The sequence below is a fragment of the Caretta caretta genome, chromosome 19 (genome assembly GCF_965140235.1).
Source record: "Caretta caretta isolate rCarCar2 chromosome 19, rCarCar1.hap1, whole genome shotgun sequence".
In the NCBI taxonomy this organism is placed as follows: Eukaryota; Metazoa; Chordata; order Testudines; family Cheloniidae; genus Caretta; species Caretta caretta.
In genome coordinates, this window is record NC_134224.1 from 5,827,299 (window position 1) to 5,854,872 (window position 27,574).

Sequence of the window (27,574 nt, forward strand, 5' to 3'; positions counted from 1 at the left end):
GCACTGAGCAACGCAAAGCGACACAATGCAACACCCAGCAACACCCCACCGAGCAACGCACTGCTACACAATGCAACACCCAGCAACACCCCACCGAGCAACGCACTGCTACACAATGCAACACCCAGTAACGCCGCACCGAGCAACGCAACACAATGCTACACAATGCAACACCCAGTAACGCCGCACCGAGCAACGCAACACAATGCTACACAATGCAACACCCAGTAACGCCGCACCGAGCAACGCAATGCTACACAATGCAACACCCAGCAACACCCCACCGAGCAACGCAATGCTATACAATGCAACACCCAGTAACGCCGCACCGAGCAACGCACTGCTACACAATGCAACACCCAGTAACGCCGCACCGAGCAACGCAATGCTACACAATGCAACATCCAGCAACACCGCACTGAGCAACACAAAGCGACACAATGCAACACCCAGCAACACCCCACCGAGCAACGCACTGCTACACAATGCAACACCCAGCAACACCGCACTGAGCAACGCAAAGCGACACAATGCAACACCCAGCAACACCCCACCGAGCAATGCACTGCTACACAATGCAACACCCAGCAACACCCCACCGAGCAACGCACTGCTACACAATGCAACACCCAGCAACACCCCACCGAGCAACGCACTGCTACACAATGCAACACCCAGCAACACCGCACCGAGCAACGCAAAGCGACACAATGCAACACCCAGCAACACCCCACCGAGCAACGTACTGCTACACAATGCAACACCCAGCAACACTGCACTGAGCAATGCACTGCTACACAATGCAACACCCAGCAACACTGCACTGAGCAACACAAGGTGACACACTGTAACGCCCAGCAACACCTCACTGTGCTACTCAATGCTACGCAATGCAACACCCCACTGAGCAACGCAATGTGGCATAGCGGCGCAGTATGCATGGTGCAGTGCACAACCCATTGGCACCATGCAGCACAACGGTGCGATCCTGGTACTGCTTTACAAACAGAACGTACCTCCCCTTGTGAGTCTCTCCCTCCCTCCTGCATGGTGCCTAGCCGTGAGCAGCATCCACGGCCCTGGAGTGAGAGCTTCCCACGATGGAGCAAAGACAAGGGGCGGTTTCACTGGCATTCCCAGAGCCGGCTGCTGGCGAGGGGGATAGTGCCCGGGGCAAAGAGGTGGGCAGACCAGCTGCCTGTCCACACTGGCGCCCGTCAGCGTGGCCCCACCACCAGGCCCCGGACCAGCCAGGATCAATCAGCCGGGGTAGGGGGCGGCTGTTCCTAGCATGGAGGCTTGGAAGCTCCTTCCCAGGTGTGCTCAGGCTTCCAGCTCATCCCTGCCCTCCTGCCTTTCCAAGGGGCTCCAGTTTCTAGGCTCATTCAGGCAGGGTGGAGGTGGAATCCCTCCCCCGCCCCAAAGGATGGAGAGCAGCAGGGCTGTATGCCCCCCACCATCCTTATTTTCCTCCAGCTGCTGCTGTGTAGGAACGGAGCTGGACGCGTGCAGCCTGGCTGACTTTTACATGGGTGTGATGGGGGGTGGGGGCTCCACCCGCAGGTCTGGACAACCAGCCCAGAGCTTAGCACAGGGCAGAAGGCTCCTCACGGCGGATCAGGGCCCGCATGAATTGTTAGTCCCAGCGGTTGCATGGGAGAGACACCTGCCTCTCGCACCGCACGGGCATCCCTCGCAGCCCCCGTCGTCGTCGTCCGTTGTCCCCCACACACACACACCCGCCCCAGGACTGTCGTAAAGGGCCGAGCCACCAGCTCCTGCCAACCTGCTTGGACAGCTGCACAGAGGCCCAGATCCTCCACCGCCCTCATGGGAGTTAGGCACCCAAATACCTTTGAGCAGCTGGGCCAGAGCTACTGCAAATTCCTTCCCCACCCCCCAGCCTCGGCCTGGCTTGCACCAACTCCCGTCAAACCCAAGGGCAGGTGGATGCTCTGGGGGGAGCACAGGAGACATCCCTTTCCTTTGCTTGGCTCGCAAAGGGGAACCATTCCAGGTCAATACCCTGCCCGCCCTGTCCGGGGTCATGTGTCCAGCCAGCACATATGTTCCCCGCTTGTTTAGGAACAAGTCTGCCACATGCCACGTCCTTCACGTTCCAACAATGTTCTTTCCTGCACTCGCTTAACTAGTCAGCCCCGCGTCCGCCCCCCCCAGTCCGCGGATCGGCCTGGCAGGGACAATAGCTGCCTTTGACCAGCCCGCTGGGGCCGTGAACTTTTGCCGGGGCTCCGGGAAGAGCCTGGGGTTGTTTTCCAGCAGTGCTCAGCAAATCTGCGGGGTGCCCTCAGTGCGGCCAGAGCAGCTGGGCATGAGCACTAAGCCCTCCAGGAGGCCGCGGTGTGGTATCACACCCATCCTGCATGATGTAAGGATAAGCTGAATATGGCCAGAGAGCCGGGGTGCTAGATGCTCCCGAGAGCCGAGTCACCGTGTCGTGGGGCTCATCTGCATCGGGCCGCCCTCTGGGGGAGGCGGGGAGAGATTGGGGAGGTAAATGGATAAACTCCTGTAATATTCCCTCTCGATCCGGGACGAGGACTTCGGAGCAGCCAGCCAGGGGGGCTGCCTGAGGTGCTCCACCCCAGACTGCAAAGGAAGCGCAGGGCATGCTGGGATGGGCCTTTAGCCAGAGCTGGTCAGAGCCGTACTGGGCAGGTGTGATCAGTAAAGCGTCCCCCACTGCATGGCCCTGTCTCCTCTCTGTGCCTTGCTTGAAGGGGGCCGTATCTGACATCCCCAAGGACCAAACGACACACCCAGGCTGAAGACCTCGCCGGTGCCCCGCGGGGCATTTTGCAGACCCCCCCAAAGTAGGTGGCGAGTTGCTTCCCCACCAGAACGGGTGGCCATGATGCCCTCACCCACAGTGGCTAGCCCGGGTCCCGGCAAACGTCAGCTCCCCAGACTTCCACGAGGGGCCTGGGCCTTTGCTCTCCCCCTGTGCGTTTTGCTGTCACAAGGCCTACTCCCCCCATCCCCTTTTCTGCAAGCCCGGCCGGGGCTGCCCTTCGAACACCCCGCGGGGTTTGGAGCACCACCACGGTGCCCCATTAAGCACAGGGGTCTGGAGCCTGTGGAGTGCTGGGATGGGCTGGCTCTGCTCCCCTCCTGGGGCTTTTGGACCACGCCGGGGGAGCGGACCCCGCGTGAGGCTGCAAAAGGACGAGGTGGAGGCAGAGTGGGGTCCGTCCGATGGCAAGCAGTGCACAGGAGACGGCGCAATGGAGGGGCAAGTCCGGGGTGAATCTGGACGAGGACGAAGCCCTTCCCCCTGCCCTCCTCCCCATGAGAGCCTTTGCCGGCCACTGTCTCAAGCCATCTCAGAGAGCCCCTCCCCGCAGCATTGTTTGGCCGCAGCCTGCCCGCCCGCCCAGGTGCTTGGTGCATGCAGAGATTACGATCCCTGTCTCGCCCGCGGGTGGGGAGAACAGGCTGCCTGATTGCTCCGGAGCAGCACCCGGAGCCTGGTGGGGAGTGACCTTTGCTTGCCCACGTGGGATGCGTCTGCTTGCGGGGGGAGAGAGATGGGACCACACCATTTGGCTGGGATATAGATGGGGTGTCTGGCCCCCAACTTCACTCCGGCCAGGGCGCGTGGGGGGCAGAGAGGAGCTTTCCACCTACCAGCATGCATAGCCCCATCACACACACTCACTTTCTCTCTCGCCCGATGTACATTCGTCTGTCTGTCTGTCCCCAGCTGTACTCCACTGAAGGGCTTGGTGCAGGAAGCACTGTCCCCTGTTCTCTGGCCTTATTTAGGAGGCCTGGCTGGAAGATCATAGCTGTCTTTCTGGCCTTAAATGCCCCACATCCATTGCTGTATCCACCCCTCCATCCCTCGCTCACGCACTCTCTCATGCTCCCTGTCACACTCTCAGGGCCTCTGCAGAAAAGTTGGCAGGATAGAAGCGGCTCGTAAAGGCCCTTTGTTAGCCCAGAGTCACCCTGGATCAGCCAGCTTCCCTTCAGGGTGTGTCGGTCTCCTGGGTTCCTTCTCCTTTGGCTGAGACTCCCCTGCCTCAGTTTCCCTCTGACTGTAACCCTCTTCACCGACCCTTGGGACAGGGAGACTGAGGGAGACTAGACCTTTCATTGAGGCCGTTCCGTGTGTTTGTGTCAGCTGGAGGGGTCGCTGTTGAGATTCCCTCCTCTGTGCTGGCCGGGGGAGTGAGAGGCTGGGACCAGCACGGGGTATCAGACCTGCACCCCGCTGACAGGCTGTGTGGGGAAGTAGATGAGGTGGGTCTAGATCTGAGGCAGAGGCCCCAGGGTACCCAGGGCTACCCAGCAGCACGGATCTGGCTGACAGTCCGGAAAATGCCAGGAAGCGTGACTCACCCTGCCCCTGCCCAGAGCCCTGCGCCCTGCCCAGCTCTCACACCCTTGCAGGGATGGTGGTATCTGGGCTGATCTCTGCACTGGGCACAAACACAGGAAGAGGCCTGGAAAGAGCCAAAATGCTTCGGCGATGCCTCAACTTTCTTCAGCAGAAACGCCAGCGCCCGGCCTGTTCTGTGTGAGTCGTTAACCTGTCCAGCCCCAGCACGCACAGGGGCCGAATCACGAGTCTGCTGCGTCCCGGCGGGCACCTGCTATAAACGCCAGGTAACGCGTTCCGCAGCTGGGGGCCGCTCGAGCTGGGAGCTGGACAGGCTGGGGCGGCACTTGGCTGGGAAACCCGTGACCGGAGGCAGTGGGATCGGTGATACAGCAGGGGGCGCTCTGCCCTCCGAGTTGGTATTACAGCAGCCCCAGTGGGGTGGCGCTGTGGTACCAGAGGTGTTGCCTTTCCAATGAGACAGAAAACAAAGATCCCGAGCAGGTGTGATCATTCAAATCCCATGTCACTTCCCACCAGCGTAGCGCTGTCCACGTCCCAGTGTCCTGCCATTTCAATTCAATTCAATTCTTCTTCCTTTCCTTTCCTGGCCTGGAACACAGCCGTGCTGTGTGCTGTGAAACAGCTGCCACCTTCCATCCCAGAGGTGGCTGCATTTCAGTGGTGGGTGAAATGAGCCGATCCAGTGAGTCAGTGGATGAACGTGGCTTTATGAAGGCAAGGCTGTTGTTGCTATGGGATGTGTGAGCGGGGGTTCACGCTGAGCAGGATTTTGATCAAATGGCTCCTGTTGTGAACCGGACAGGGCTCTCCAGATTGAGGCTATCAGGCTATCCAGAATAATGGGGAATTCTGGAAGGGACGTCTCAGTCATTGGGGGAAGGCGTTGACCCTAAAGCTATTCTGGTAACAGGCTTTGGGAATGTCCTGGGTCCGGAGAATATAAATTCGACTTGGCCGACTGAGGGAAATTCCTTGTTAAAGCTGTTTAACCCCCTGTGTGCTGGATGATCTCCCACATGCACACCCCCTGGCCCCAACCGATGTCAGATAGGGAACAGCCATGGAGTTCAGCCCAGCAGCAGTGAAAGAGTTAAACTAAAGCAAAGCCAGGGATCTCCTTGGAGTCAGGGACTGCTCTGTCCCCCCAGGGGCGCCTGGAAAGACGTGACTCACCATGGATTCCCATCCCTTCCTTGTCACCGAAAAAGTATGCGCGGCGGAGCCTGCGGGTCTCGGCCTAGCCTGCCATGCCTTCCTGTGGCACATCCCATCAGGATCACCCCGTCCCTTCCCTGAGCTGTGTCCTCGGCCGGCCGCGGCCGGTGCAGCAGGGAGGGACCGGGAAGCGCTCGGCACGGGAAGTCACTTCAAGGAGCTGTTTTTGTGCAGGAAGACACGGCGGGCCAAGTTCAGCCCCGGGCAGTTGTGCTGCACCCCGTTGGGCCCCGTCTGGCCCGTGGCTGAGCAGGTCCCCTCTCAAACGCAGGGACCTGGACCAGCTCCCACAGGGGGCGTTCTGCCTGGGTGGCTGTCTCCAGCAGGCAGCTCCGCGCCTAAATCTGGGAGCCAGGGCTGCGCGTCAGGACTTATTCGGGGCCAAGCATTTAGCAGGATTCCCCAGCGGGACTGGCCAGTTATGTGGCTAATGAGAGTCACGAGAGTGAGGGTTAAAAAAAATAACCAGGAGTTTGGGAAGAGATCTAAACCTTCATGCTTCAGGGCATGAGCTAATCTCTAATTCAGAAGGTCAGGAGGAAATTCCCTGAAGGGCACCATATCCCCTAACTGCAGGGGATTCTCAACAGGGCTGGATGGACCCACTGGTCTGAGCCAGATGGCAATTCCAGTGGCCTGCTCCTGGCTGTGCAACTGACTCACCATGCGACCTCAGAGAAGTCACGTCACTGCTCTGTATCTCAGTTTCCCTCATGACACTGTCCCGTCCTTTGTAAAGCACTTTGAGATCTGTGGCTGAGACAAGCCTGTATAAGAGCTAAGGCTCAGATCCTGAAATCAGCGGGAGTTAAGCATCTAAATATCTGCGGATCTGGGCCTGTGTGCTGTCGCATGCAAGCAGAGTCAAGGATCGGGCAAGTGAATGACCCAGGGCTGTTGGCCTTGTGCTCCTAACACGAAGCATGCAACTTCCTCCCAGGGTGGAGGCGCCCTTATACGCACAGCCCAAAAGAACACCGAGGCGCCAGCTCAGGAAGGCATGAACAGGCCCATCTAACCTGGTACCTGGGATGCAGCCGGATGCTGCAGAGAAAGGGCTGGCATTCCCATGAGGCACCTCATTGTGCAATACTGTCCCAGGAGCGGGCCATTTCCTCCTGCCCCCATCGGGCAATCTGCTTCTGCCCTGAAGCATGCCCATGGTGTGGTCTTTCACATACATTTTCCCAGCGCTGGTGTCATTGTAGGTACCTCCCGTTGGGATGGTGCCATAGTAGTGTGGCCATACTGAATGAATGGCGTGAGCATAACTTGACATAACTTAAACATGGCTGAATGGCTGCAGAGGATCCTGGGAGCTGGTTCCCTTGAAGCAGAAGCAAATTTGATAAAGAACTGGCGAAGTCTGTGTGTACGGGATTGATATTAAATCTATTAGTCAACAAACAGGGGCCCGTGCAAAAGAAAAGATCACATGTATAAAGTTCCAGCATGGAGTACAGGTCGACCTGGTCATAGTGACCTTACAGTAAGGATGTCACGCAGAGAGAAAGAGAGTGAATAATTCATAAGTGAGTAAACGTGGGGTGATCTTCATTCGGTACCCCGCCCCAGCCCCTTCCTTAAACACCAATCAAGTAAAAAGGAGTAACCACACGCCCACTGGGCATGCTTTTAAGACGTGTAACTGCTTTAAAAAAAAAGTATAAAAATCAAGCAAAGTACATTAGTGTGGCTGGAATTCCTTAATTAACGCTTAAAACAGCAACGCTTCTACACAAAGTAGCCAAGACTCTGCTCCGGGGGCTCAAGGAGGACTGTAGACCAGAGGGGTCTCAAGGTAACCAAGGCTTTGCTTCGGGGGAATCCGAAACAGATCAGAGGGCTAAAAAAAAACTAACAAGGAGAGAAGAAGCCATCTATAAAATTGGTAACCACCTTCTCTGTTTGCCAAGCAGAAACTGCGTGAGGCTAGCGCAGGGCTTGTTTGTGTATGTTTGTAAAGAAACAAAAGCAAAACACTTGTTAAAACAATGTGTAGCTCTTAATGTCGAACACAGAAGTTATGTGATTCATATAACCCTTTGCCGCTTGTGTAATTCCTTCTCAGTACACTGCTGTGTACTGAAGAGAATCACTGTGAACCTTTTTCACTGATATAACAGTGATCTGCTCCAGCGGGAGCCAGTAAAAATCCATTTCAGGGATAGCCGCGCTCCCGGTTATCAACACCTCCGTTAGTCAGAGAAAGCCCTGGTCCTTTTTGGAGCCTTTGCATTTACAGTCACCCGTAGCACTTTGCAGGTTAATTACACGTTGTCTACCAGCAGTTCCTCCGAGGAGCCAGCTGTCTAGCTCAGTGCACGGGAGCGGGCCTGTCGGGTCCGAACTGGCCTGTGCATGTCCCACAGCCTGTCTGTCTAGATGCTTAGCCCACCGAGGGCCCCCATCAGTGGAGTACACGAGCACCTCCCGAGCATTCCTCCTCATAACCCCCTGTTCCCTTCCCCCGTATCCCCATGAGGCAGGGAAGGGTTATTATCCCCATTTCACACAAGGGGAAACGGAGGCACAGAGGCATTTAAGGGCCAGATTTTCTAAAGGGCTCCACGTCCAACAACTGCCCTGTCGGCATCTAAAGGAGGTGGCCAGGGAAGCGTGGGAGCTGCTTTTGAAAATCTGGCCCACAGTGAGTTGGCCAAGCTCATGCAGGGAGTCAGTGGCAGAGACAAGGTTGAACCCAGATGTTCTGAGTCCCAGTCCAGTCCTTTAGCCATGGGTTGGGATCCCCAGTAAGGCTCTGGACTTGTTCCTCCCATCAGCTGGGCTGCCCTCTCAGCTGGGTGCCTGCGCCCCCACCTTCCCTCTTCCCCTGTTTCCTCTTCCCCTGTGTATGCTGCTCATTCCAGCTGTTGCCTGGCTGCAGGTGTGAGGGGATCTCGGCCCCGAGGCTTCCATGTCTTTGTCTCCTTCCGCTCCCGTGCTTGGGAGGGGCCTGTAGGTTCGTGGCTCTATGGCCAAGCCATTGCGCCCTGCTGTAGCATGCAGCAGACCTGACCTGTGGACAGCTCTGTGTTCGTTACAAGGTGCAGCAGGGCAGGATGGTCAGAAAATAGAGAAGCTGGTCATATTATTATTTTATTATTTTGGTCTGAGCCACCTTTTGCATCCTGTAGGCTTGTCTGCCATTCATTCATTCATTCATTCATTCATTCTCCCTCTAGCTCTTATGCCAGGCCCCTCCCAGTGGCAGCAGAGAGCAATACCTGGCAAGGGCCCCAGTCACCCTGCTGCGAAACGCCCCCAGACACCTCGCTACCCGGCCCTTCCGTCACCAGCTCCAAATACAGACCCCGTCCCCACCTCACTGGAGCCACTGGGCGTCTGACCCGGCTGTCCTTGCGCTGGAGGGCTGACAGAGGCTGGTTCAGTGTCCCCCGGAAGTGACACATCAGGGTACTGAGTGCAGCTTGTTCTCACCCAGCCTACAGCCCTCGGCTGACCCACCCGCCAGCTGACGGGACATTGTGCTGCCCCCCACCCTGTGTGACTCAGTGTGGCCCATTCTGCATTTTGCAAACTCACTGGGCGGAGGAGACGTTGGCACGAGATGATTCAGCTTCATCTTTTTGCTTCCTTTGCCGTCTCGGGGCCCCTCGGCTCACCCCTGATCTTTACAGAGGGCCTCTGTGGTCTCAGTTTCACATCACCTTCTTTATTCCACAGTAACGCCCCCCGCGAAGGGTTACTGGCCCGTTGTGCAACAGCCGCCCCACGGCGCAGGCCGGGGCAGCTGCTCCAGTGACTTGGCCATTGTGTGATGGCTCGTGGGGGGCAGCCCGAGCGCCGGACAGGCAGGAGGGGTCCTGAGCGGACGAGAGACAAGGCTGCAGGGGGGGCTGTACCAACAAACCCAGCACAGCTGATTATCGTCCAGGCCGGAGCAGGCTCCCTGCACCCCTCCACCCAGACCGTCTGCCCCTATTTTCTTTCAGAGCTCATCGGAGACCAGGCCTCTGCAGGAGGCCTCCAGTGAGTGCTGTCGTGGAGAGCAGGGTGCATAGTTCAGCACCCCCTTAGCCGGTGGAGGAGGGACTCTGCATTTATTTGGGAATAAGGGAGTCCCCCTGCAAGGGGCGTGAGGCTCGCTCCTCAGTGGGGCGTGTGTCACCTCCACTCACCCCGGGCAGAACCCAGGCCATAAAGCTCGCAGCATCGCTGGTTTCAACAGCTGACGCCCACCCCCAGCCCCCCTCTTGTTGCATTTTATTCCCTAAAGCGCCCTGCAACGCCGCAGCTGCCATATGCCCAGCAAAGTGAAGGGGCATCGCGGTGCACACGAGATCCGGTGGGTGTCGCTCAGGGCTGTGAACTGGCAGCGAGGCTGTCCCGGTGCAAGAACTGGGTCACACAGCCGCTTCGTGTTGGGCTGCGCCAGTCAAGAGACCACAGCAGGTTTTGTCGAAGCCTCAGATATGTAAGTAGATCAAGCAATGTCCAGGAAGACGCGATCAGGGTTATTTCCGTTTATTTCTGATTGGCTTGTGGACTCTTCTGTGCTAACCCCAAATGCTTTTGTTTGCTTGTAACCTTTAAGCTGAACCCCCACACTGCCTTTGCTATTACATCATCATCACTGGGAAGAGGGGGAGCCCCCTGGGATTTTGTAGAGATCGCCCCGCCCCCCGAAACTGACAGGGATTCCAAATCCAAAATGGCTCCAGGTCTGACTGTCCGAAATGTAAATGCAGTGCGGAGTGCAAACAGCAATGCATCGTGGGTGATGGCTTGATCGTGTCCTGTGGGAGAGATGTGTCTAGGGAGGCGTATGTAGGGTTACTTGTATGGGTCCATGCGCCAGGGTCTCCTGTGGCTGCCAAGTTCATAGGCTGACAACAGCGGTCCAACTGAGTGCTACTAAGATTTCATTAGGGGTTCGATTACCATGGTGATGACAGGTGGGACGTAAGTGTAAGCAGAGTCTGAATGCGCTCTCCCCTCACATCTAGTGGTGAGCTGTGGAAAAAGGGTTCAGAAGCTGATCTCGTTTGCATGCACACACTCACCCAGCCTAGGTGCTCAGCATGATGGGATTGCTTGCCTAATGATCACTTGTGGCTAGTGTTGGATCCCCAGCCTCCTTGTTGCTGGGGCAGGAGTAATAAAGGGTTGTGATCCTAGTTGTGTGAACCAAGGGCTGCAGAACTGTACCTGGCATACCCCAATGGAGGGACTCACCCTCAGCTGAACGGCACTTGCTAGCAGGGGACATGGGTTCCAAAGCCCAATGAGGAGAGAGAGAGAGTTGTAGTTGGTGGTGTGGGTCTTGCTGAAGGGGACTAGACACTCTTTCATCCTTCCTCTCTTCATGGTATAATTCAAAGAGCTAATTTAGCTTCAGTTGAGAGTCTTGTTACTGCTGCAGAGCTGAGATCACTGATACCCGGGGCGAGGTAATTGACCTCCTTTGGGACCTGTCTCCATTGCAAAAGACACACTAGCAGTGAGGCTCCCCCCTCTAACAGCTGAAATCGCTGAGAGCGGTGCTAAGTGTGTGTGTGGGGGTCTGAATACATCTTGTCTCTCTGCCAGCTGGCCACTCGCCAGGGCCAGCTGGGCAGTGGAGAGAAGTGGCCAGCAGGGTGGCTGGTGGAGAGGGCCAGAGCAGAGCCTTGCAGAGGTGTGGCAATCAGCCATTGGGGCGACAAGCGAGTGCCTGAGCAGTGCAGCGCGTAAGGTGCCTCCTTTCCGCCGCCATCATAGACTATCAGGGTCGGAAGGGACCTCAGGAGGTCATCTAGTGCAACCCCCTGCTCAAAGCAGGACCCATCCCCAATTTTTGCCCCAGATCCCTAAATGGCCCCCTCAAGGATTGAACTCACAACCCTGGGTTTAGCCAGCCAATGCTCAAACCACTGAGCTTTCCCTCCCCCCAGGGTGGGAGGCGAACTCTGTGGATGAACCTCTGAACTCTGGGGCTCCACTGGCGCAGGCCAGCAACTGTGAGAGAAGGGGCGGGCATGTGAAAGGGACTTTTGGGTTGCTGGACTTAAGACCCTGAGGGGAAAAGGACATTGCCCAACTTACCTGGGGATGGCTCTTTTGCTCATGGTTTGTGTTTAGGAGCCCTAGTTGCAGTGTTTTCCCAAATTAATGCTGAGTTAATTCCCCCCTTTTATTAAAAGTTTTTGCTACATTCAGACTCTGTGCTTGCAAGAGGGGAAGTATGGCCTCTTAGAGGTGCCCAGGGGGTGGTGTGTAATTGTCCCAGGTCACCGGGTGGGGGCTCGAGCCAGTTTTCTGTTGTATTGTTGAAAAGGAACCTCTAGATACTGAACCTGGCCCTTGTTGCTGCTGGCTCTACCTGGAAGAAGGGTTACATAAGGACACAAGTAGAACTAATCTGCACATCTCCGTAGCTTGCATCACCTCCAGGCCAGACTCAGCCGGACTGAACCCGCTGGCTTCCTGGCCTTCAGCAGTTACCACCGAAAGTGAAACCCAGCAGCTGCACCCATGGAAGCTGAGACAGCAGCGCACCTCCCCTCTGTGACATTCCGCCCGGGCCCAAGGGTTACTAAACCGGGGGATTTAATGCATGAACCTTTGGCATCTAGAGGCTGGGGTCGTGAAGGAGCTGGGCCACCTCGCCACTGGGATGAGCTTCTGCAGGCCAGGGTTGGGGCACATCAGCTGAGCTATGTGTGGGGAGTCCAGGATGGGAATAGCATGGGGGTGCAGGTGAGGCTTGGGGTGCAGCTGAGCTGTGTGTAGGGAGTCCAGGATTGGACTATGTCGAAGGCTGTTGCAGGCCAGGCTTGGTGCATTGGCAGCATTATCTTCAGGAAGCCAGCATGGCTCCTGCCCGCACTGTGCCTGGTTCCAGCTAGTTCTTTCAGACCCTCACTTTCAGAGCCGGCCGCATTCTATCTCTGCCTCAAGGACGGAGTTTATTCTAAGGTCAAGTTCCCTCTCACTGCAGTTAATTCTATTACGACAAAATCTGATTCAGACAAGCTGTGCCCTGGCGTTACACATGCACTCCCCTGAACCTTGAAACCCAAGACTGGCACTGCAAGCCGCCAGGTAGGGGGATGGTGGCAAAGTGGCTGCAGCAGGCAGGCGGGCAAGCTGGGGTCAAGATGAATCCCTGCCTTGAAACCACAGCTTTCTGGCTCCTTTGCGGGGGGGTTCTGTTCTTGGATCGAGCAGCCCCCCATTCCGTACCCCTCAGGGGAGCCATAGGCAATGTGTTACTAGGGAGGGAGCCAGTGGGGATGCAGGCGTGACTTTAACACGCTCTAATAACAACACCTAACTCTCATATAGTGCTTTTCCTCCATAGATCTCTAAGCCCTTGATCAAGGTGGTCAATATCATTATCCCCATTTTACAGATGTGGAAACTGAGGCACAGGGGGGCGTGACTTGCCCAAGGTCACCCAACAGACTGGTGGCAGAGGTGGGACTGAAACCCAGGGCTCCTGAGTCCCAACATCTTAGGTCGTAGTTTCAACACATTAGCTGGTTGAGGAAAACCCTAAGCTACCCCTAAACTATAACATGACCACGATAAAGCCTTGTCTACACTGGACTGTTCTAGCATGTTGGTTAACACCTGCTTCCATCACACCTTTTATCCCTGGACACAGGCTAAGAGGCTGGGAGCAAATGGAGACCAGTGTTATCCACACCACTCCTGTTCACAGCTGCCTTGGTGATGGCCTGCTGCTTAGCAGGGGGCATGGATTAACAGTCCGTAAGGGTGGTCTAGTGAAAGATGCTGAAGGCACATGTAAGGGAGGAAGTTACCTGATGATACCTGAGCCTACGGGACACTAGGAGCCAGATTTTCAAAGGTTCTTGGCACCCAATGTACTGAGTGCTCTTGAAAATCTGCCCCCTCACGTGGAGCCTCAGTAGGATCTGAGCTGGTCTGAAAATCAGTCCATGTAATTTACAGTGAGCCGCTGGAAGACGTTTAGACGCATGAGCCCTACCTTCCACACCGCCTCTGAACTGAGCAGCCGCGCTCAGCTCACACCCCTCAGCCTGACAAGAGCTATCATTGCTACTCGCTCTAACTGTGAGTGGTGTCTCGTTAAGGGCCGTCGCTTTGTCACTCACATGCCCTAACATCTCTTCTGGGCCAGCTGGCCTGTTTGCCTGTTTCATCTGGGGGTCTCAGAGTGTTTCACCAAGGTGAGTAAATAAATACGATATTCCTGTTTCACAAAGGGGGGGGGGGGAACTGAGCCACAGAGCAAGGAAGTGCCCAACGTCACGCAGAGGCATAGAACCTAGGCATCTGGACTTCCAGTCCCCTGCTCTAGCAACTAAACCTGGCTGCGTCCCCACTTGGGGACTGGACTAGCCCCATCTTTGCAGGGGCCCTATCCAAATGGGGACACTTGTTGGTACATATTGGAGACTGGGATGTAGCTGGACAGATGGAGGCTGCTCCCTCTGTTGATTGACGCCCCACGCAGTCTGGACATGAATTACCACTTCACCCCCCGTGGGCCTGCTCACATACACTGGTGTAAATGAGAAATAACCTCACTAGAGTCAATGGATTTACACTGGTAGAAGGAGGGTCTTGCTCCTTCTCACAAGGGGCTTCCTTCTTAACCTGGCCCTGGTCTACACTTTACAATCTTGATCGACCTATCTGCATCGCTCGGGGTATAAAAAATGCAAACCCCTCGTGTGGATATTTGCTACCGTGGCTCATGAGGGGTGTGGATTATTTACATTGACTGAAAAAACCCCTTCCATCAACATAGGAAATATCTACACTCCGGGTGCTACAGCAATATATCTGCAGCTGTTCCCTGGAGTGAAGACGTGCCCCGGGACCGCTGCCGTAGAGTATCCTTAGGCTTGGCAGGATTCGATTTTTCTTGCTAAATGTCGATAAAAATCGATTTCGCCGCACACCCCCAAACTGACACATAATATCAAAATCTACAGACAGGCACAGGAAGAGAAACACTGTTTGAGAATTTAGAGTCCAAATCCCGCCATGTCTGCCCTAGGCTTGTTACAAAAGGACTGGCCAGGGTCCTGAACAGTAAAGCCAGGGTGGATTTGTCACTTTAGGGGTAGTTGCTGGGTGTGTTTTGAGGTGTGATGCTGACCGTCTGTGTTTGAGCAGTTTCCAAAGCTGTCACGTTTGGAGCCGTTCACTAATTGTCCGAGCCCCTCCGTAATTTCCCACGACTAGGAAAATTTAAATCAATAAAAATAGAAAAAAATGCTTGAAAATAAACACCTAGATTAGCCATCGAAATTCTGCCCACCTTGCATATTTTCTAGGAATAGGGTGACCAGAGGTCCCAATTTTATAGGGACAGTCCCGATTTTTGCGGCTTTGTCTTATACAGGCTCCTATTACCCCCCAGCCCCGTCCCGATTTTTCACACTTGCCCTTTGGTCACCGTATCTAGGAAAAAGCTGCAGCATGGCCACACCCCAGGGCGTTATTTTGGGCGCAAGGCTATTGTGATGTGGTAGGGCAGTGTAGCTTTCGGGGCCTGTGCCTGGTTCGGAGGGGGTATGCTGTAGGGGGTTGATTCTCGTGCAGGCAGGTTTCTTGCACCCTCGTCTGCAGCCGCTGGTGCTGGGCTAGGTGGAGCCTGGTTCTGATCCAGTCTGGTGATTGCTCTGTACCTGTGCTGGCGAGGGTTACTTGGGGTGCGAAGAGGGGAAGAAAGAGTGCTGGGACTGGGAGATAAATCTCCGTGCCCAGCTACCGTCCCCTAAGCCAAGGCGAATGGCCAATGAGCTCCCCGAAACCCCATCCCTTGTCTGGGAATGTGGAGCCCTGCTCTGGGCTGCACATGTGAACGCGGCAGCCTTTCCCCCTGGAGCCAGAGAAGGCTGGCTGACAGCGATGAGTGGAGGTGGGAAGGCGTGTGCTACATAAGGAGTGCCCGGGCCCCTTTGCACCAGTGTGTGAGAGACAGCCAGGCCCAGAGGAGTGGCTCAGCCGCTCTGCCTGTGTTAGGAGTTTCTGTCCTGCAGGGGGACGACAGGGCTTTTGCTGGCGAGCCCAGACTGCTGCTGTGCGGGGACAGGCAAGTTGCAGGTAAAATCCTCTTCTTTCCTGGCAGGGAGCTGGGCTCTAGTGGGCTTTGCCTCCTCCCTGTGGGTTTTGCTGGAGCTGTGGGCAGCTGATTTCTGCATGGTGCAGCCGGGAGGTTGAGGGGAGGGAAGGAATCAGCTTCATGGATTTCTCACTGCTTTAGGGGAACAGGATGAGAGACGATTTTGTTTCTTGAAGACCTGGATTCAGCTTTTGATTTAGGTTCAGAGCTGGTTGCAGTCCAGGAGGATCAGCTGCCAGCCGGTCCCAGCCCAGAGGGGCTGGCTCAGCTGGGGTGAACTTTGGAAGGCTTTGCAAATATTTCATACATTCCTGGGTAGATGCATTATTGATGGGGGCTGTGTGTCGTGGGAAGATTGCGGGGGGGCTTTTACTGGGAGGGACTGGGGCAGCTCCTAGATTCCTTATCCCTAGTAAAAAGAAAAGGAGGACTTGTGGCACCTTAGAGACTAACAAATTTATTTGAGCATAAGCTTTCATGAGCTACAGCTCACTTCATCGGATGCATAAAGTGGAAAATACAGTGAGGAGATTTATATACACATAGACCATGAAAAAATGGGTGTTTATCTAACACAGCTGCTACTCTGAAACTTATCCCTAGTGTGTTTAATAGAGGTGTAGCTGGGAGGAAAGAACACAGCCCCGAACAGCCCGCTGCTAAGCTCCGAAGGCAGGGTATGTTTGGGCTGGGGCTGGAAAGCAGAATTCCACTAGCCTTTCCTTGCTGCGCTGCTGGGGGAAGCTGATTTCCCCCTTTTGTAGACTTCCTTCCCCACCAGGGGATACGCACCACACTTTACAGACCGGGGGCAAGGTCTGCCCTCATGTTACACCCCCTACTTGACTTCAGCAGGGTTGCAAGAATGGGAATGGGATCCGGATTTGGCCCCGCATTTGCAGGGATGACTTCACCCAACACTGAAATGCAGCTTCCTCTGGGGTGGGACATAACTGCTGTTTTACAGTCACACAGCAATGTTGCCCAGGGAAGGCTTGCCCAGCAGTGAAATGCAGCCACCGCTGGTGTTTTACGGTTGCCCAGCAATTCTACTGTATGCTGGAGTTTAATTGCCACCGGCCACCAGATTCCAAGCACTTTCCTGAGCCTGCTTTAGCTTTGCTGCGCCAGGATTTACGCTCCATGCTGCTTGTTTCTGTGATGTCCTAGATCTAGGTCAGAGGGTTAAGCTAACGAAATGAAGGCAGCTTGCTTACCTTGCAGTAAGCAAAGGCACTGGCAAAGATAGACTGAAATTCCTTCCCTGCCTTTTGACCTCCATTCCCCTCCCCTTCCCTGCCTAATTTAGCTGTTGAGCCCTGAAAACTCATCACATTGTCTAAGTCCTAGATCACAGCACTGCATACATTCAGATGCACATTCAACCCCCCTATCAGGACGACTGGCCAGGGAGTTACAGGCAAGGCTGCTATAACCCAAGTGAATATGAAAGAGAGGGAAGGATTGAACGCAGGCTGGAGCCAGGAGCAGCGTGAGCAGGTACTGGACTAATTTCTCCTCCATAGCTCTGCTGCTGTCCCCTCAATCCTGCCCTGAAATCCTCTGCTAGTCCCACAGCCCCCTGCTGCCCCAGCTCAGGCCTCCCCACCCACAGCTCAGCCAGTTCCCCCCCAGTCCTGCCCTGCAGTCTGGGATACTACACTGGCCCTTGCAGATCAAAGAGACAGAGAGAGGGAAGCTAAGTTCTGACATGTCCCCGAACAATGCTGAGAGGAAGGCGAATAAAACCTCTGAGCAGGGATTGGTGTGAGGGGAAGAGCTGCAGGGAACATCCCTGGGATGGTGCATTGCGGGGCAAAAAGCCACACACACATCCAATTATTTGCACTCTGGGTGGGTGGGTGAATCCCGCTCTCGGGGCTGATCCACCCTCAAGTTGCCACCAAAAGAACAAAATCGGTTTAATCCCCCGCTTTGGCGAAACTGGTGCAAACGGGGGCTGGGTGCTCTGGTTTTGGATTAAAAGCATCATATTTTGAGTGAGTTGAAGGATAAAATTTTCAAAAGTGCCCAAGTGACTTCGGAGCCTAAATCCGGTTGATCCTGCGTCATTTAGTTTTTAATGGTTTAAGCTTTAAGAAACAAAACAAAAAAGGCCTCAAGCTACAGCAAAACGGGACACTCTGAATCCGAAACCAGCATGTTCCAGGCACAGCCTCCCACAGAAATAACGGACTCTGTTTTTGGTGTAGCCTAGCCCGCGATTGCAGAGATGTCAGTAGGCTACGGGCTTGTCTCCAGGGGTTGCTGCACTGGTATAACAAAAGGGGCAATTTAAAACTGGTTTAACTGACCTGGTGCATGAGTGTGTGGACAATGATTTTGGTTACAACCAGGCTTTTTGAGCTTGCGTTGATTAGACACAGGGTTAAGAAGTAGGAATGTCCAGCGGTTAGGGCAAGAGGCTGCGATGTAAGAGACCTGGGTTCGAGTCCCTGCTCTGCCACAGACCCCCTAGGTGTCCCTAGGAATATCACTTAGTCGCTTTGTGCCTCAGTTTCCCCATCTGGAGGATAATAGCACTGCCCTGCCTCACAGGGAGTTGGGATAAATCCATTAAAGATGGTGAGGAGTTCAGAGATGGGGGCCAGAGATGGACAGGAATAAGCTGCTCTTACACCAGATTCAGAGCATCCCCACAGGGGTTTGCACCCATTTAACTAAATCAGGGGCCAATTCTTGTGTTGACACCTGGGTCTGTGCAGTTATACCTGGGTCACTGCGGGCAGGGGCTGCAATGGTGCAGTGACGCCCATGCAAAGCCCTAGTGTAGATGGGGTGCTGCTGCGTGGAAAGAGGCTTGGGCTGGCCACGTTGCAGCCTTTACCCCAGCGCAGTGGCTGGAGGCCTGAGTCTCTGTCGCTCAGCCCCTTGTGCTGTCACTTACAGCAGGGCGGAGTGAGTGTGACATGATGCCCCTCACGGCGGTGTCGATTCCCACCCACTCTGCACTGGTGGACGTGCCTCCGCTGGGCACCCTGAGTTGGAGGATCGGGCCCCGGGGTTATATTGGTGCAAAACGCCCCAGTGCCGGCAGGCCACCAGAACAGAATGGGGGTCAATATGTGCAGTTCTGTCATGGCAGGGATCTGGCCCGCAGCCCCTTGCTGGATGGAGCGCTGGATGATTCCAGTGTGGGGGATTCCTGATGCAGGATTGGGCCCCTCCAGTCCCAGCCCCACACAAATGCCACACCGAGGGCCAGACTCCCCCCTGGCTTGCAGCCCTGGAGTCCGTGCAGTGGTGCAGGGCAAGCCGTTGGCATGTCGGGCCTGATTCTGCTCTGAGTCTGTGTCGCTGCCGAGGAGCATGCGAGAAAGCCTTGGTCAGTGGACCGCAGGCCACAAGGGCAGCTGGCTGCACCGCCGTGTTCTTGCTGCCCCTCTCCAGTCTGAGGGGATTAAACGGGAACACGCTGCAGCACATTCCTGGCTGCTTCTTGCTGCCCGGGCTAGGCTGGGAGCGGCATTGCACTGCTGCTGACCTGAGTGGGCTGTGCCTGACCCTGCAGGCAAAACTGGTATCACCTCCTCGTAAGCCAGGCCCTGCGCAATCCTGGGATTTAACAAAGAATAAAGAGCAGCTGCTTCTCCTGGTGGGGGAGCACTTAGGGGTCCCGTTTTCCAGTTTCTCTCTGCAACCAGCAGGGCTAGAAACTTATATTGTTTTCTAAACAGAAGTTGAGCATCTCAGGGAATCACCTGACTCCGGGAGCTGGGAAAGGAAAATAGCAAAGACCCCAGCAACAGAACCATGACAGATGGCAACAGTAGCAGCCAAAGCCTGGTCTTATATTAAGTGTGCACAGAGCTTGCAGCTGGCTTCCGCTGCCTGAGCTGCTGGGAGCATGGGTCCCAGTTTTATCAAGCTCCCTGCTAGCCTGGGCTTTGATCCTGCCTAACCTGCAGCCTGCTGCAGCCTTGATCCTACCTAACCCACTGGGAGCCCTCACCTTGGTTATCTGACATGCAGGGAACCAAGGAAGTTTGTACCTTTAGCCTGGTAAAGATTTGGGAAGCAACAAACCTTTCTCCCCCCACCTTGCAAACAACAGGCACCCCAGCTCCCCCCTTGTCCCAGCCAGGTGTGATGCTAGGTGACTGACAGCTGTCAATCTGCATGGGAAGGGAACACCCCCACTTGCATCTCCTTCTGGTTTCTTCGGTGCAGACGCTGAAAGGTATTTGGGCACTTAACTCCCAAATGGTGCCTAAATACCTTTGAGGCTCTGGGTGATAGCTCCCAAGCTCTGCATCAGTAGCTCTGATGAATCAGCCACCTTCCGTGGTGGCTTCCCTGGCAAGAAACTCAAAAGGGAAGAGAATCTGTCCTCACAGCACTTAGGACAGAGCCATTCGTTAAATCTCCCCGGCTTCTTCTGGGCGATACCCTTGCTCGTGAGTTTCCAGAGCAGAGTCTCTTTTGCTAGCTGGTCAGTGTTTCACGCTCTCCTGCACAGGGGTGCAGAGGATGCATGGTGTCTCCTGCAGAGCCGTGCATGCAAGTCTGGCGAGGTGATTATGGGGGCTCGTTCCTGGAGAGCTGAACAAGCTGGCGGCTTCCCCTGAAGGGTGGTTCGCTGCCTTAGCTCCCTTGTCCCGGTCCCCCCCACTGCCCCGGCTCTTGTGTCCGGTGGGGCTTGCCTGGAGAGCCTCTGCTGGCCACCTGAGTGGCTGCCTGAAAGGAGAACGGCTCACAGAGCCGCATGGCCGTGCTGTGGCCCATACCATGCTGAAGACCTGAAGCAAGCACCGGCGCGGATGGCAGGCGGTGGTGCGGCCTGGCTGTCCTCCTAGCAGGGGGCGATGCAGGCAGAGCGAGGACTCAGGGCTGGGATCTTAGAGGCCAGTCGGTGGGCAAGGGGAACATTTTGTGATGGGTGGGTTGGTCATGGGGGGCAGGTGGTGGATTATTTCTCCCCTGGAGGAGAACAAGGCGTAGATCCCGGTTGCATCTTGTCCTCGGGCTGGGCAAAGCTGGGAAAGCTCCGTTTCAGGGTCTCCTGGCAGCCACCAATTCACTAGCCCCCCACAGCAAGTCCCACTTGCCTGTGTTCAGAAGCCCTGGTGTCAAGCACCTGCCACTGGCCTGGGGCCCAAGGTGAGATCATGGTGATGCTTGTGTCCCTCTGGATTCGTGTCCCCCTCTGAGCTCTGAGCCCAGCCCTAGGAACGAGGATGTGGGCCAGGAGCTGCCCATGTCCACTCCGGACACTGCGTTCCTCATGTCCCGTCCTTCTCTCTCTCTGGCCCCTGCAGATTCCGGGGACGTCGGCCCACAGATGAGGCTGCTGTGGACTCTCCTGACCCTCTGGCTGTTGGCAGCAGAGGATCTCTCTGCCCACAGAGCACGGACCCGCAGAGAGCTGGCACCAGGCTTGCACGAGCGGGGGATCCGGGACGCCGGCGGCTCGTACTGTGAGAGGAATGATGCCTGCTGCGTGGGCAGGGACGACGCCTGCACTGTGCCCTACCTGGATACCATCTGCTACTGCGACCTCTTCTGCAACCGCACCGTCTCCGACTGCTGCCCTGACTTCTGGGAGTACTGCCTGGGCATCCCGCCCCCCTTGGCCGTGCACAAAGGTAGATGGGGCAGACCCCCTCCAGCAGCTCGCTCTGGCCTGGGGACCCAGGGCCTCGGGTATCCACAGGGGGTCAGCAGCAATGCAAGCTCCATCCCTCGCATCCACACAGCTCCCGCCCATCCTCCTACCCCAGAGCGACCCCCAAAGCTCAGTCCCCAGGGCCTGTTCAGTGCTTGGCTTCTCTGCCGAGGCTGCCAATGACAGATCAGTCCTTCTGGTGGAGTCTGTGTAGGTCAAATCTGTCCCCTAGGAACTAGGCTGGGACCTGCCCTCGCCACCCAGACATCTATCGAACGGGGATAATGTGTGGTCCCATCTGCTGCAGGATTTGAACCTGCAACCTCTGTGTTTCCCGGCCCTCAGTGATCCCCTCTCCTCTCCTTTGGAGTCAATAGCAAGCTGCTCAACAGGGCCTCTGTCCAGCAGCCATCCCCCTGTCCCCATCCATAAGGGGACCACCCCAGGGTCAAACCCCCGGACATGGGAAGGCATCTCCCTGCACCCCCTGGTGGTCTGCTCGGCATCAGGCTGCCTTTCGGACGTTGCCAGTCCCCGGTCTCTCCCGCCAGCACCCTTATCACAGATCCCACTTAAGATGTGATAATTTCCTTGGCAGCTGCGAGACCTCAGCTCGACAGCGGCTGGGAATGTGTGCGCTTCACAGCTGCCTTTCTCCAGCCCCGGGCTGCGGTGGGAGCTGCCAGCAGCTTTTCCTAGAGCTCTGCCCGCCTCTTGAGCGAAGAGTCGTAACCCCAGAGCTGCCAGGAGCTGGAAAACTCATGGGCCGGGAAGGGAGACCTCGGATCCTGCTCCTGGGCAAACCCAGTCCTGGCGTAAGAGGTGTAAATGCCACTGGAGACAAAGGAGGTTTGGCTTCCTAATGCCCAGTCTGACTTTGCCCCGGGGGTAACTGGGAGCAGAATTTGGCCCAGTACATTCCAGTTCCATTTCTAGGAACGTAGGGTCAGAGCCTCAGTTGGTGTAAATCGGTGTAAATGCATTGGCGCCCTGGTGACTTCCACCAATGGAGAATCTGGCCACATTAGTTATTGACCGTTCCCTAGCACCCTTTGTCTGAAGGCCTCACAGCACCATACAGCCTATGGGTTGTATTCTGCGCTCTGTTACGCCACAGTAAATCCAGATAACGCCTTTGCCTTCAGTGGACTCACTCCAGAATGTCACCTGGTACACCTGGACACAGACTTTGACCCTACAGAGATAAATGGGTCCTTTAGCCCGGGCTGAAATGTGGCAGCTATCACCTAGCAATGCTGCCCGGCCAGCTGGGACGGGGGAAGGAAGTGGACTATCTTGTCTGCTTTGACCATGCCAGGGGAATTCCAGGATAATGAGCTGGGCTGGAATCTGGCCAGTTCTGTGAGTTACATCCCTACGCTTGAAAACGGGACCTTTCTTTGTCTGTGGCTCAGGGCCTTGGGTTGATGCTGCTCTCACTGAGATCAGAACCTGATCAGTCGAGATCGTGGTGCTCGGAGCCGTGTATGTTTCACTGTAATGTTAACCCTGCCGTACCTTGCTGGGGAGGCAGGGCATCCGCTGAGCTGCGTGTCCCTCCCTCTAATGCATGTCATAAACTCTTTCTAAGAAGCCATTGAGGAACCAGCTGGCGTATAAAGATGAATAAGGCGTTTGTAACTGGCGCCTTATCAGAAATGTTTCCAATCCACATGGGCGTGGGTGGCGAGTCTCTCGCATGATCTCACCCTGTGAACGCTGCTCTCTGGGAATGACGCCTGCCCTCCCCGCTGCAGGGTCCCACAGTTGTGGCCCAAACCACCCTGCGCTCTTTACTATGCCCCAATCGGGGCGGTGTGCACCCTTTTCGGAGCCGCGGAGGGGTTGGCCCGAGAGGGGGCTCTGCGGCGGCCATGCTGGGATATGAGGGACCCTGGGTGACTGAGCTGTGGGGAGCCATGAGAAAAGCCTGGAGCATGTTTACATCAGAGGTTGCAGGGCATGCGTCACACTGTGGACACGCTTAGCTTGTCCGGCACCAAACCCCAAACCGCACAAAGAGCCTCCTCTGCACCACGGCACATGCCCTGAGCCGATGAGTCAGAGGGTGGTAAGTCACCCCCCCACCCCCAGCCCCGTCTCTAATTGCACTTTGTCCAGCTGCCCTGACACACCTAGCAGCTAGGAGACAGCAAGGGGAGGAGTGAGTTAAAGCCTTGCAGGGCCTGCTGGCCCCCGGGGATAATTGGAGGGACCTGGTTCCTCCTCCCGTGAGACAGAATTAAACCCTGAGATGCAAGAGCTGTGCCCCCCAGTGCCGCTCAGGTAGGCCCGGAAAACCTGTCTGAGATTGGCTGTGATGCAGAGGGGTTCAGAATATTGCCAAGGCAAACCCAAAGCCATTCTAAATGGGTGGGGGGGATTAGTTTGGAAGGGTGGTCCAGTGGTTCGGGCACTCACTTGGGAAACTTAGGAGCAATTCCCTGCTCTGCCACAGACTCCCTGTGTGACCCTGGGCGACTCACTTAGTCTCTCTGTGACCATGGCTCCTTATTCTGTGTGGGCTGGTGATGTGGCTTATGGTCCTGCTCCTGCTCCTTTGAAGTCAGTGGAAAGATTCCCACTGACTGTATGGGGAGTTGGACCAGGCTTTGTGGTAGCAGTGATCTAACTAGTCTCATGTGTATCCCTGCACAACTGTTCCTCACCGTCGTCTGTTCTTTGCCTCTCTCCTGTCCAGGTTGTGATCGTGGTGAACACAAGTACCCAACCGGAGCCACCTACAGAGAAAACTGCAACCTCTGGTGCGTGCTTTGGCTTCTGATCAGGGTTCTTGCTGCCACCAGGCTTTGCTAATTATTTCCTGAGCTGCTAATAAGCTGTTTGCCATCAGCTAAGTCAGATGACTCAGGTTTCTCTTTAAACTATTCAAAATGTATTTTTCCTTAGGGGAACCCCTTGCCCAACATTTCCTCCTCATCCCCTGACAGAGAGATCTCCCAAGGCTGTGCTCAGCGGGAGGCCCATCTCTTGCAAAATTAGACTGCACACAGCATCAAAGAATGTGTTGTAGGAGTCAGCTGCACTGGCAGGAGAGTGGGACCAGAGGCATGATCCGTCACAGATTCCAGCCAATCTCTGATGCCAATCCAATGGCTGGCTTTGAGATTTGGGTGCCAGTCTCTTTGGGAACGGCCAGCTTTTCCCTGGGCCTGCAATGGAATTGCACAGGCCACCCAGAATTTCCACAGCAGAGCCATAACGCAGCCGTGGGGTTTCTGGAAGCTGGGCCGGAATGCTTAATGACCCACAGCGAATCCTTTGACTTGCCCAGTGTTAAATTGGTGATGCAATCCCAGATTGGGTCAGTTTTGGGTTCATCGCTATTTCCTGCAGAGGTGTCACCAAGACCAAATTCTGCCCTGATAACCCCACGGTGGCTTGGAAATGTACGTCTGGAAGGGACCCCTAGAGGTCATCTAGTCAAACCCCCCAGGCTGCAGCCCCAGCACAGACACTGGTTTGCCTCCCTTTACGAAAGCTGGCTACGGTTGCAGCGTGAACGAACCTCCTTTCTCAGCAGCGTGCTGAGAGCTGCTTCCAGCAGCCCAGCATTGAGTTGGGAGGATACCCAGTGTATGGCAATCACAGCAGAGCAGCTCTGGAAATGCCCTCCCCCGCCCCCATCCCTAATCTTTGGAACTCCCCTCCCACTAGTTGCAATTGTCTGTCTCAGGAGCCAACTCTCGCTGGTGTTTTATCGGCAGGAATGCGGGGGTGGGATGCACTCAGTGTTGAAGCAAACTCTTCCCTGACCAGTTCCCAAGCTCCTGGGGCCGCAGGGGTCAGACCCTGCCCCGGGTGGGGGCTTTAATAAGGGCTGAAGTTTCCCAAAATTAACCGGCTGCCTTTCCTGCAGAAGGGGAAGTGTCTTCCAGCAGGGCTGGGCCTTTGGGGGCTGAACGCTCCTCCTGCCAAAATATTCCCAGTCCTGACCCCACGTAGGACTTAATAAGCAATTCCCCTTTCAGCTCTTACTCCAGATGCGTCTGCATCTTGTGTGACCCCAGCTACTCCCACTCAGTTCTCTCTCCCCATGTCCTACTAGACCCCACAGGCAGATCCAGCCCTGCATTGGCCCAGAGTTAGAGGCCATTAGGTCTCTCTCCACCCATAAGGAGCCCCCTGCTGCTCCCCCTCCCGGCCCCCAACACGGCAGCATGCTAGGGCAGGTAGGAAGGGCCACTGGCGACCTGGTTTGTTTTATCAGCAGGGGCTGCTCTAACTTACACCAGGGGCTGCTCCAGCCCCCACAGCGGCCTAGAGTCTAGGAGGCAGAGGTGGTGTGAACGTCTGTGAAACCACTGTTTACTTCCAGCCACGGGATTGCTGGGCCCCCTGTGTGGGGCAGCCCGGGGTCTGGCCGATGGGCTGTCGATCCAGCACCTTTCGTCAGCCCTTACACACCACCCCCCTGCCCGCCATGTATAACAGGGCCTGCTCTGCTCCTTGATTTAGTTCCTGAGAGAGATGCCGTGTCTACATCAGGGGCAGTTCCCCGGGCTGGGATCGACCTTGTGGATTGCAGCGGGGAGAGATCCGGGGTTAATAACAAGATGCTCCAGCAGCCAGGGCACCACCGTGTGTGCGGAGACCAAACAGCAAGGAGGGGGGGAGCGAAGGGCTTGGAAAGCATCTGGGAGGCCGTGGAATTTGAACTCTGGCTTTTTCCATTGCCTCACTGGCACAAGGCAGCGGCGCGATCGCCAGGCAGAGGGGAGGGAAGAGCCCCCTGGGTTATAACACACAGAAGGAGGTGGTGGAATCTCCTTCCTTAGAAGTTTTTAAGGCCTGGCTTGACCAAGCCCTGGCTGGGATGATTTAGTTGGGGCTTGGTCCTGCTTTGAGCTGGGGGTTGGTCTAGATACCTCCTGAGGTCCCTTCCAACCCTGATCTTCTATGATTCTCTGATTCTAAGGAACATTGGGCCTGAGAGAGGAGCCTGGCCCCAGGGGAGGCTATCACGGTTGTCCCTGTTTCGGGTGAGCCTTTTCCCCACTGAACAGTGATGTGCTTCCTTCCCGGTTGGACTGTGGGCTCACCTAGACCCACGTGGACTGTCGGGATGTGGCTGGGGCGTTCGGCAGGACTGGGGGGTGGGGTGGGAAGGGTTAATTGGATGTGACTGCCCTGCTTTTCTATAGCCCCATCTGTGCAAGGATGTGAAATCACTTAATAAAAGGGTCACCAGTGAACCCCAGCAGCTACCTCCATTTTAGATGGGAAACTGAGGCTCAGGGAGGGCAGGTTGCACAGCAAGTCAGTGTAAGAGCCAGGAAGGGAACCCAGGAGTCCTGAGGCCCTGTCTGCTTCTTTCAGTGCTAGAGAGTGTGGGGGAGCAGCCAGTAGTGGATGCGTTGGGGTGAGGCGGAATTCAGGTACCGCAGGACCAGGGGAGAGGAGTGGCCCGGGGCGTGGGCATCACATCCAGCCCTTTGCCCCTGTCGCCCTGCACAGATGCTGATACCCTTCCAGGGGCAGAGACGCTTCTCAGGCCTTACAGCTCCACTTCCTGGGGCCTCGGGGCAGGGAGGGGCGTCCCCTGTGATCCTTGGGGAGGGATGGCCGCTTACTCTTCAATCTGCTGATGGTTGCCAGCAGGTTATAAACTCTCCCCTCCCTCCGCCTGGTTGCTGAGAGCTCCATGTGAGCCAGGGGGCAGGATGCAGGGGCCCACAGCTTTCCATTGGTCCTGGGCAGCTGGCGAGGGGGCAGCAAGGAGCACTCTCCCCCCTGCCCCCCCTCCTCCCGACCTCCCTGGGTCGGCCGAAGGCCATCAGCTGGAATACAGAGGCCTGCATGTTTAGCACCCATCTGGCCCCAGAGCCTGTCCAGGCAGCTGGCGCAGGGCGCCCGGTGTGTGACGGAGGGAGGGGATCACTGTTTGGCCAGGGGAGGGGTGGGGTGGGGTGGGAGGGAGCAGTCATCCCCTCCCCCAGCTCCTTTCTTGCCCAGGTGGTGGGGGGGATATCTCCACTCCTCCACCCCGTCTGCGTTCCCACCCTCTCTCCTCTGTAGTGTGGCAGGGAGGGTGTCACTATCCACCCCGCAGTGGAACACCTGCTTCCATCTGCCCACCGGTGCCCGCCCAGTCTGGCCATGCAGCCTCATGCACCCAGCGGCGGGAGCCTGGCAGCGGGGGTGTAGGGGCACCGGACATCCAGTGCCCCCCCAAAGAGGCAGTTGTCCCCTGCTGGGAGGCAGGCAGGGCGAGATCTCCTGCTCAGCGTCCCGGGGAGGGAAGGGTTAAGGCTGGGCCCGGGTCTGTGATGCT

At 56.1% G+C, this 27,574-nt stretch overlaps 1 protein-coding gene across 2 annotated transcripts in view; it reads left to right on the forward strand.

The window, feature by feature from the left end:
• The first annotated feature begins 15,510 nt into the window (after window positions 1-15,510).
• Window positions 15,511-27,574, forward strand: part of TINAGL1 (tubulointerstitial nephritis antigen like 1) — a 31,142-nt gene continuing 19,078 nt past the window's right edge. The window contains exons 1-3 of one of the 2 annotated variants that reach the window (XM_048825698.2): window positions 15,511-15,634; window positions 20,933-21,259; window positions 23,981-24,044. In XM_048825698.2, coding sequence (XP_048681655.1) covers window positions 20,956-21,259; window positions 23,981-24,044 — 368 coding nt within the window. In that variant the 5' untranslated portion in view covers window positions 15,511-15,634; window positions 20,933-20,955. The remainder of the gene's footprint in view (window positions 15,635-20,932; window positions 21,260-23,980; window positions 24,045-27,574) is intronic. The other variant, XM_048825696.2, reaches the window with a different exon arrangement.